Raw genomic sequence first — 11,456 nt, forward strand, 5'->3', positions numbered from 1 at the left:
TTAAGAATAACACACACCCAAGAAAGGTATGGAGGCTCCACTGTAGCAAAACTTGTCGGGAAGGGGTGGCCAGGTAGCCATGGTCAGGTGTCCAAACAAGCCAAAGAATCAGCAAGACAAACAACGCACATCTTCCAGGACAAAGCAGTAGCACTGCCCTGTCACCCGAAGCGTGTAGCCATTATCCTTGTATGCCCCATAAACCCAAAAGAAAACAACTTGCGTAAGGCGAAATTACTACATTTAGTCAAGCTGTGGAACTCACAGAATGAAACTGAACGCACTGCATTTTTTCACAATGACCGTAGCCCGCCGCTTGTGCATAACGGAGTGAAACTGACGAGCCCGTTCAGCGCGGTAGTGGTTTCGCTGTGCTGCACAGCACGCCTCTCTTCGTTTTAACTTTCTGAGCGTGTTTTTAATCCAAACATATCATATCTATATGTTTTTGGAATCAGGAACCGACAAGAAATAAGATGAAATTGTTTTTAAATCGATTTTGGAAATTTAATTTTCATCATAATTTTTATATTTTTAATTTTTAGAACTTGTTTTTAATCCAAATATAACATATTTATATGCTTTTGGAATCAGGAAATGATGTAGAATAAGATGAACGCAAATTTGGATCGTTTTATATACAAAAATATTATTATAATTTTCAGAATTTTATTGACAAAAGTCATTAATCAATTTTTAAGCCACCAAGTGCAATACCGAAGTCCGGCCTTCGTCGAAGATTGCTTTGCCAAAATTTCAATCAATTTGATTGAAAAACAAGTCGCGTAAGGCGAAATTACTACATTTAGTCAAGCTGTGGAACTCACAGAATGAAACTGAACGCACTGCATTTTTTCACAATGACCGTAGTCCGCCGCTTGTACATAACGGAGTGAAACTGACGAGCTTGTTCAGCGCGGTAGTGGTTTCGCTGTGCTGCATAGCACGCTTTTCTGTACCTCTCTTTGTTTTAACTTTGTGAGCGTTTTTTTAATCCAAACATATCACATCTATATGTTTTTGGAATCAGGAACCGACAAGGAATCTTCTTCTTCTTCTTGGCGTTCGCAGAGGTTACACAATCAGTCCAGCACTGGTGATAAATGTTGTCGTTTTCTCCAACTCCTGTCGACTGCCGTATAGTTTGGTCTGCAAGGGAGTTGGTGACGGCCACACTTCTTTTCGTTCCTCATCTAGTAAGGGACATCGCTGTAAGATGTGTTCCGCTGTTTGGTCCTCTTGACCGCAGGCACAGGTTGGTGATGGCGCCAGCTTGAACTTTCGGTTCATGTGAGCATTGAGCCTGTTGTGGCCAGTACGCAGTCTGATGAGGTTGACTTGCTGCTCTCTGGACATTGTGTGGTAGTCATCTCTGTTTGTCCTTGGCCTCATCAATGCCTTGATGATTGTCTTCTGCTCACTAAAGCTGACACTGTTTTCAGGTTGGTCTTCCACGGCTCCTTCTTTTGCCAGCTCATCTGCCCTTTCATTTCCTGGTATCCCACAGTGTGCTGGTATCCACTGGAGGACAACTCTTCTGGTTTGTCTGACCATCTGTAATGCTTTGGCCAGCTGTGGGAGTTTGTCGTTCTCTAGGGCCTGAAGGACTGAAAGGGCGTCCGAGAGGAAGACAACTTGGTAGCAAGGGTCTGCGGAGTCCTGAACGAAGGAGGCGGCCTGCATGAGAGCTTCTGCTTCTGCTTTATAGTTTGAGCAGTGTTTGCCAGTGGCAACGCTGGATGTAGCTGTATGTCCCCCAGGGAACTGGATGAGAATGCCTGCACCTCCATTGAGCACGGCGTTAGTTGCTGATCCATCGGTGTATACATGGATCCACGCCTCTTTTGGGTACTGTTCGTCGATCAGGGCTAAGGTGAGTGCCTGTCGAGCTGTGTCATTCTGATCTTCTCCTGAGGTAACATGTGGAACACTGGTGCAGATCTGGATGCCTGGTTTCTCTGTTGCCTTGGGGGTTTCCTCTTCTTCTTGAGTCAGAGGTAGAGTGTTCTGTGGAAGGACTTCCCTGTACTGTCGAGAAAGTCTCTTGCTCTCGTGTACAAAACTGCTCCGTTTAAGCCGGTTCTTGGTGAGGTTGCTCAGTCTGTGCTTCATGGGGTGGTCGGGTAGGCACTTGAGCTTCTCGGCCTGTACCATAGTCTTGGCTTCTCTTCTCTGACAGAGGGGTTGGATGGTGGTAAGCTTCTCCATTTCCTTGATGGGCGTGGATTTCATTGCACCGGTGATGAGTCGGAGGGCCTGGTTTTGCACACGGTCAAGGGTCTGCAGGTTTGTCTTGGCTGAGGTTGACCACGCTGTGGAGCCGTACTCGAGGTGGGGTCTGATTGTTCCCTGGTATACTGTCTTCAGTATCTTCTCGACAAGGAATAAGATGAAATTGTTTTTAAATCGATTTCAGAAATTTAATTTTGATCATAATTTTTATATTGTTTAATTTTTAGAGCTTGTTTTTAATCCAAATAAAACATATTTATATGTTTTTGGAATCAGGAAATGATGTAGAATAAGATGAACGTAAATTTGAATCGTTTTATAAAAAAAATGTTTTATTACAATTTTTAGATTTTTAATGACCAAAGTCATTAATTAATTTTTAAGCCACCAAGCTGAAATGCAATACCGAAGTCCGGCCTTTGTCGAAGATTGCTTTACAAAAAATTCAATCAATTTGATTGAAAAATGAGTGTGTGACAGTGCCGCCTCAACTTTTACAAAAAGCCGGATATGACGTCATCAAAAGTATTTATCGAAAAAAAGAAAAAAATGTCCGAGGATATCATACCCAGGAACTCTCATGTAAAATTTCATAAAGATCGGTCCAGGAGTTTGGTCTGAATCGCTCTACACACACACACGCACAGACAGACAGACAAACAGACAGACACACAGACAGACACACACACATACACCACGACCCTCGTCTCGATTCCCCCTCTATGTTAAAACATTTAGTCAAAACTTGACTAAATGTAATAAAAAAACAGAAAAGAAGATACACACAAAATGTCGACATCACCACCACTACTTCCATCAACAAAATTAAGCAACAACATTAACCAATAAGCAGAAAAATATTAAAAGCAAAGAAGAACAAAAAACCGACAAAGAAACAAAGAACAAACTTCTAAACAACATGACCAAAATAATCCACAGAAAAAATAAAACTAATCAAATTGGTTATGTGGTTATGTTTCTTTGAAGAAAAAACAACCATACACATAATGTATATACATGAAAGACACCAAACAAAATACTGAAATCACATTAGCCGACTGTATGATCTATGGGCAATAAGGACGCAAACGGATAATTATGACATGCGTGATGCACCATCATACGATCCCCTTTGTCTTTTTTGTTTAAGAGGTGGCGAGGGGAGGGGCAACACCGTCGCCGGAAAGTTTGTCCCCAACAACAAACCCAAACTCACTCGAAAAGTTTTAAATCGGTATGATACGAGATCGCGGCCCCCGCCAGGGAGGAGAAACTGGGAATCAAATCGTGAGGATTAAGGTGTACCGCGGAGATAACGGAGCTTTGATGTGGGCTTAAGATACTAATCAGCCAAAAACTGTGTTCGCGACTCATCCATTTTCCTATGAGACGACTTTAATCAAGTGAGAGCACAAAGTGCTCCTGAGCTGCAGATGTTAGGAACCTCGCTTTTTCATCTCCCTGAGAAGACTGACTCGTCCTCCAAAATTCCCTAGATCTCAGCCCCTCGGGTTGTTCTCTTCGAAAAGACGGATTTTCCATTGTGGTTGTCGCAGCAGTAGGTCACGCTATCTGATCTTTCTCTGCTCACTGGACAACAAGAAGCGAGAAGAGAGGGGGGAGGAGGAGAAGAGATGGGGGAAGACAGTATATATGGCGGAGTCGGGGCCGAGGGAAGGTTTGGTTTGGTAATGGCGTGATTCCATATCTCAGGCCGGAACCCTGGCCTCTTTCATCCACTGGCTCTAATCTGCCTGTCGCTCCTGCCTGCACTTCGCCGGGCTAATTACCCGGGATTATTCCTGCAAACTCCTGATACCTTTTAAGTGCGCGTTAGTGAATAACATGACGCAGCGACAGGCGGCGCCCTCCGCTCTCTAGATAAGTAGAGGTTACATGCCGAGTCTCAGTGATTATCAAAAATAATGGTCGAAGTTAGCGGATCATGAAAAATGCGAGCTTTAGCGAGCTTTTTCATGACCGCGAACTGAGACCATTATTTTTGATAATCACTGAGACGAGGTGTGTAACCTCTTTATTCCTCCTTTCTTCAGTTATTCAAAGAAAAGAGGAGGTTTTTTGCGAAAGTTTGATCGAATCCTATTCACTCAACCAGTCAACCTGCGCAGGCGATCGATTAATGCGCGGTTGTATAGTTCCGTGCAAATCATTCCATTCTGTTAACACTTCTTGTCAGTTTTCCTATTTTGGACTAAAATCAAGTACACAGATATGCTGTTATTCTGCTGTGGCGGCAAAGGCAGATATTGTGTGTTCTGTATATGTTTTGGTATCGGTCAGGATAATGTTCTTTCGTCAAATGGGACTAGCAGACGAACTTTTGCACCCGTGTTCCAACGTTAAAAACTGTATGAAGTTAAGTTTTCTGGGGAAAATAGTGTATGAAACCGCTTTATGTTGTTTAAATTGATTAGATGTGTGCATTTGGTTGCGTGTGATCTGTTTATTAAATGAAATATTGTTGAAAACTGACCGTCGGATTGCAGTCTGTTGTCGACGAAACTGAGTGAAAAGAAGGGGAACTACTCTTGTCGCTAGACAAAGTATGAGTTACTTGCCTTGGGAAATTGCTTGTGATGAACGTCTGATCTAGATTCAGAAAACAACCGAACTCATGGATTTTATATGGAGATTCATGTGTTCAGGCCTGTAGTTGTTAATTTAAATGCGGTATGTTTGTATTGTTTGCTCCAGAGATGTATACTTCGTACATTAGAGCGTTCGGAACTTTTCAGTCGCAAAAAGTAGTACCGAAACAGAACAACCTCTCAACCCATTGCACTATCGAGGATTCAGGCTGTTGCTGGGTCGTTATTTGTTTGGTTGCTGGGTCATTATCGAAAAATAACTACCCCTACAAGTTTACAGAGGTAAAGAAGCAGAGGGGGGAATAAGTAAGCCTATTCCTCTGGCAGTCGTCCTTGGCTGGCGTGTACACAAAGGTGTACAGGGGCAGAATAGTAAGACAGTCACACGTTCGGAGTACACACAATATTATGAAGGTACGCCTTACCTTCTACAATCAACCTAATAATGTGTCCTCAATTTTCAAATTTAATAAGTTGTCTCTGTATGTCTGTCTCTGTCTGACTCTCTGTCTGTCTGTCTGTCTGTCTCTCTCTCTCTCTGGAGCTCTATCTCTCTGTTTTTGTCAGTCTGTCTGTATGGTCTGTCTTTCTGACACTCTCTATCTTCATCTCTCTCTCACACACACACACACACACACACACACACACACACACACACACACACACACACACACACACACACACACACACACACACACACACACACACACACACACACACACACACACACACACACACACACACCACTACCCCCCACAACCACACACACATACGCAAATCCCTTCTGATCCACCCTAAACACCACCCACCCATCCCTTGCTCCCCCCACCCCCCAATACACCTACCAGTTCTGTTCCAGTCTTTGGCAGTCTGCAGTTGGGCAGTGAAGTCGATTTCAGCGTCTACTGCCCCCTTGGACTGGTCGCCACCCTTCTGAGCTTCTACCAGTAGCTGTAGGAAATCGCCGTAACTCTGAAATTCACACAAATTCACCAGCTGCTAGCAAAACGTAGTGTGTGTAATTGTAGAAGTAGGAAGTAGTTAAACGAGGAAGTGTTAGCTTCAAGGAAATCGGCTTTATTGAAGAGTTACAGGGTGATGCCATAAGTCATGTAAATCGGAAGACATACATTTTCATTGTAATGTATTTGTCGATCACGTTTCTATCCAATACATTCAAAAGTCCGGTTACAAAATGGGTCAAAAAGCTCGAATTCAGAATCGACAGTTTACCTCGGCGAGCGGAAATTGACGCTCTCAAACCGAGACTTTCGACATTAAGGGTTGTTATTCAATAATGATAACCTTACCACAAATTGTGTGTGTTTATTGGTCTGATGAGGAAATAGGGCTTAGCTGAACAAGAGATGGTGTTAACAAGTTTATTTCTGCTAAACGGGTCGGTGAAATTTGAAGACAGATAACTTGACACACACACTCACACACACAGACACAGACACAGAGACACAGACACACACACACACGGACACAGACACAAACACACACACAAACACACACACACACACAGACAGACACACACACACACATACATACACACACCGGCACACACACAAACACACATAGACACACACACAGACACACACACACACACATAGACACACACACACACACACACACACACACGTATGCTTACACATACCTTCTTATCCAGCCTTCGCTCTTTCAAGGCCATTTCCAAAACCTCCACGAAAAAGTTTGTGGAACTGACAGAGAGGAAGCTGACGCCCATTTTCCGAAACACCGTAGCAAGGCAAGGGAACAGCACTGAAAAGGCAAAGAACAATATGCTTGAATGGTGTGTACAGTAGGCGACCTATACCATGACAGATTGCACTACCCTCACACACACACACACTCACACCCCAAACACACACACCCCAGACACACACACACACACCCCAAATACACACACACACACCCACCCCAAACAAACACACACACACACATACACATACACACAAATACTAATACACCCAAACACACACACACAGCCACACACACACAAACACTCACACACACAAACACACATCCCAAACATACACCCCAAACACACACACAAACACACACACACACACACACACACACAAACACACACCCCCTTCCACCCACACACACACAGAAGCAAGCTCACTGATGATGGGCATGAGCCACTTGTTCGGTTTGAAGAGGTTGATGACGTTGACATTAAAGGGGTCTTTAGGGTTGCTCAGGGTATCCACCTGCATCCCGAAGGCCGCGCCGGCGATCGTGTCCATTGCGAATCCTCCTGCGATTCTGCACAACAAGAAATACGACATGATAGTATTTGTTATTCAACAAATCTGTGTTTTGAAATGAACCCTTCTTTGATTGGGCGCTTCGCTATGATCAATAGATAAAATCTGAAAAGAACTGTCGAATTTTAATTTTTTTTAATTTTTATATTTATGTGTTATCAACGGGCGCACTGGCATATTGGATAAGACGCCTGCCTCCCAAGCGGAAGGTCATGGGTTCGAATCCCGGCCGCGCCTGGTGGCTTAAGGGTGGATATGTTTCCAATCTCCAAGGTCAACTGATGTGCAGACCTGCTTGTGCCTCAAGTTATCCCCCTCCGTTTGTACACGCAAGCACAAGACCAAATGCGCACTGAAAAGATCCTGTAATCCATGTCCGAGTTCGGTGGGTTATAGAAACACGAAAATACCAAGCACGCACCCCCGAACACGGCGTATGGCTGCCTAAATGACGGGGTAAAAGCGGTCATACACGTAAAAACTCTTGGGATAACACAACAAAAATATATATTAAATGTAACCCGTTGTTGTGATAGTCTGTTAATACTGTTGTTTTAAACTGTCTAACTGGCTAGATCATGAATATATAATTTTATGTGATGATCTGACTAAATGATAATAATTACGTGTACTACTTACTTTTAAATGGATTATAAATTTTAGATATTGTTCTAGTATTCACTAATGTTGTATTGATATTACTGGCACCCCTTTTAAACTGATATGGGTTTTACCTTTACAAGGCGACGATGTGAATTTGTGATGTAGATATGTGGCTGGTTATGTGTGAGAATGTAAATAATTGTGTGTGTGTGTGTGTGTGTGAGTTGTGTCTGTGTGTGCATGACAGTGTAATGTACGTATGTATGCATGCATGGTGATGTGTGTCTGCATATGTGTCTGGTTGGTTTTTATTTTATTTTTACCGTGCCGTGCCAAGATGAAATCCTTTTGCAAAATTGGTGAATAAATATCTTGTATCTTGTATCTTGTATCTTGTATCGATTGCTTGTTCAATACAAACTCACTACTGAACACCGTCGAAGTGACTCAGCAGAAGTGCAGTGTCATCTTCCGAGGGTAGCCTACCGCAGCGACCCGACATCCCTCCCTGGAGCGTCTGTAAAATCGACAAGTCTGGCAGCGGAACGAAATTCAGATGTGGATGGAGCAGTGAGTGCAGGGACGGGGCGGTGTGAGAACACACCGGGACAAGGGATAGATGTTAAGACAGAAAAAAAACTCACTCTTTCAAATCCACGACCTCCCCCGACTCTGCTTTTGCCTTGACGTGATTGCCAAGATTCTTGACCTCTCTGTCTATTGCTGGCATCATCTGAAGAAAAAAAAAAGAAGAAAAAATAAGAATGAAACAAGTCGCGTAAGGCGAAATTACAACATTTAGTCAAGCTGTCGAACTAACAGAATGAAACTGAACTCACTGCAGTTTTACAGCAAGAGCGTATACTCGTAGCATCGTCAGTCTGCCGCTCGATGCACAGGCAGTGAAATTGACAAGAAGAGCGGGGTAGTAGTTGCGCTGAGAAGGATAGCACGCTTTTCTTTATCTCTATTCTTTTTAACTTTCTGAGCGTGTTTTTAATCCAAACATATCACATCCCAATGTTTTTGGAATCAGGAACCCACAAGAAATAAGGTGAAATTGTTTTTAAATCGATTTTGGAAATTTTATTTTAATAATAATTTTTATATTTTTAATTTTCAGAGCTTGTTTTTAATCCGAATATAACATATTTATATGTTTTTGGAATCAGAAAATGATGAAGAATAAGATAAACGTAAATTTGGATCGTTTTTTGTTTTTTTACAATTTTCAGATTTTTAATGACCAAAGTCATTAATTAATTTTTAAGCCACCAAGCTGAAATGCAATACCGAAGTCCGGCCTTCGTCGAAGATTGCTGGGCCAAAATTTCAATCAATTTGATTGAAAAATGAGGGTGTGACAGTGCCGCCTCAACTTTCACAAAAAGCCGGATATGACGTCATCAAAGGTATTTATCGAAAGAAAGAAAAACAAGTCCGGGGATATCATTCCCAGGAACTCTCATGTCAAATTTCATAAAGATCGGTCCAGTAGTCTGGTCTGAATCGCTCTACACACACACACACAGACAGACAGACACACACACACACACACATACATCATAGACCTATATTAGATATAGGTCCCTGCACACATACACCACAACCCTCGTCTCGATTCCCCCCTCTACGTTAAAACATTTAGTCAAAACTTGACTAAATGTAAAAAAGTCAGTAATTAATGAATAGATGGATAGTTAATAAATAAATGCACACAGTTTTTTCAGTGAGTGGATAGAGAAATACCATACCAACAAAGTTGATTTACAGAACTGTGTTATTATTTAAGTGCCTTTCGCTACCTAAGCTCTAACACTATTTTCCCAGAACTGCGTGTTAGATTTGGTGCCATTCTTCATTTGTGCATCCTGCGTCTGTTGAAGTGTATAGTCTTATTCTAGGGAAAGGGCCCCAGTATAAGATATGTCTTGAGGCTGCATAATTATGGGCCGGGCACGCGTTACAAGCCCATCATCTTACAAGCTGCAAATCGACACGTTTCACAAACCGATCATCTTACAACCTGCAAATCGGCACACGTCACGAACCGATCATCTTACAAGCTGCAAATCGGCACGCCTAATAAACCGATCATCTTACAAGCTGCAAATCGGCACACGTCACGAACCGATCATCTTACAAGCTGCAAATCGGCACGCCTCATAAACCGATCATCTTACAAGCTGCAAATCGGCACACGTCACGAACCGATCATCTTACAAGCTGCAAATCGGAACGCCTCATAAACCGATCATCTTACAAGCTGCAAATCGACACACGTCACGAACCGATCATCTTACAAGCTGCAAATCGGCACGCCTCATAAACCGATCATCTTACAAGCTGCAAATCGACAAACGTCACGAACCGATCATCTTACAAGCTGCAAATCGACATACGTCACGAACCTATCCTCTTACAAGCTATCAACACTCCTCATTGTCTCTGTCGACGCCCGTTTGTTTCATTGTTTAAGTGTGTTACAAAGGTTCCTTACCTTTTTGAGTTTTCCAGAACTGAAGGTGGGAGACAACTTGCTCCTGACTAATTTCCAGTTATCGTCCCTGAGTTGCAGTAGGTTGTCTTCAAATGGTTTGAACTGCAGAAACTTCTGGGGCTAGACAGAAAACACGAATACATGAATTGTATTTTACGACACACTTTTAAGCACGAAGAGCAACACAATAATGATTACAAAATTCTGCTTCTGTAAAAAAAAAATAAAAAAAAACATATTGGGAAATGAATAAATGTTAAATGTAAAAATGTTACATTTAACATTTATTTATTTCCCAATATGTTGGGTTTTTTTTTTAAATGGGATTTTTCTTCTTTTTTTTCGACAGTGTTTTGCGTCTGACATCAGTGCTAATCAAAAATGCTAATTCAGCACACATTATCATACAGCAAGGCCGTTGATTTTTGGCAAGTTTCCAAGTACAGTTCATGAGTTATAAAAATTCATTCCGCAAAAATAATCCTCTTCGTTCACCATCGGCGATATTTGTATGTGTTTGAATGTTTAATTCCACGTAACAGTCTGGACAGATATATAATGGTTTAGATGACAGTAAACACGGTAGGTAAAGGAGCCTCTAGCTTTCATATATATTTAGCACACAACAAATTCGTACATCAACTAAAATATTCCTTCCCGTTCCATTTCGTTTAAACTTTCTATGCCATTAAAGGCACTTTATTTCGCTATTTGGCACACTTTTTGGATCAAAGATTTCTTTTACCAGGGACATTTGACCGCCGCTCAAATAAAAGTAGGCCTACCCCCTAAATTGACGTGACAAAAGCGTATGGTATGGATTAAAACATCTTGCTGAGTTTATTGTGGCCATTCTTGTGAAAACAGTCACTATGGTCAAAATGATTGTATTGTACATCCCAAGACTAGTTTTCAGTTATTTTGCCTGCTTTACAATATGCTATCACTGATACTTCCTTGATTTCTTTCTTTATTTGGTGTTTAACGTCGTTTTCAACCATTCAAGGTTATATCGCGACGGAGGGAAGAGGGGAGACGGGATAGAGCCACTTGTCAATTGTTTCTTGTTCACAAAAGCACTAATCAAAAAGTTGCTCCAGGGGCTTGCAACGTAGTACAATATATTACCTTACTGGGAGAATGCAAGTTTCCAGTAAATACTTCCTTGAACATTTAGAAGTTTGGCTTGAAGTGGGCGTCAGTGGGCGCAAGTAA

General features: G+C 42.0%; 1 protein-coding gene across 1 annotated transcript in view; it reads right to left on the reverse strand.

Annotated features, from left to right (window-relative positions):
• Positions 1-5,275: 5,275 nt before the first annotated feature.
• The window catches only part of LOC138950312 (cytochrome P450 3A56-like), a gene marked incomplete at its 5' end in the record, with an annotated part of 9,990 nt that continues 3,809 nt past the window's right edge, over positions 5,276-11,456 (reverse strand). The window contains 6 exon segments of the mRNA XM_070322063.1: positions 5,276-5,280; positions 5,687-5,813; positions 6,502-6,626; positions 6,994-7,136; positions 8,386-8,474; positions 10,242-10,361. Of these exon segments, the coding sequence (XP_070178164.1) occupies positions 5,276-5,280; positions 5,687-5,813; positions 6,502-6,626; positions 6,994-7,136; positions 8,386-8,474; positions 10,242-10,361 (609 nt within the window).

Source organism: Littorina saxatilis, linkage group LG1 (genome assembly GCF_037325665.1).
Source record: "Littorina saxatilis isolate snail1 linkage group LG1, US_GU_Lsax_2.0, whole genome shotgun sequence".
Taxonomy (NCBI): domain Eukaryota; kingdom Metazoa; phylum Mollusca; class Gastropoda; order Littorinimorpha; family Littorinidae; genus Littorina; species Littorina saxatilis.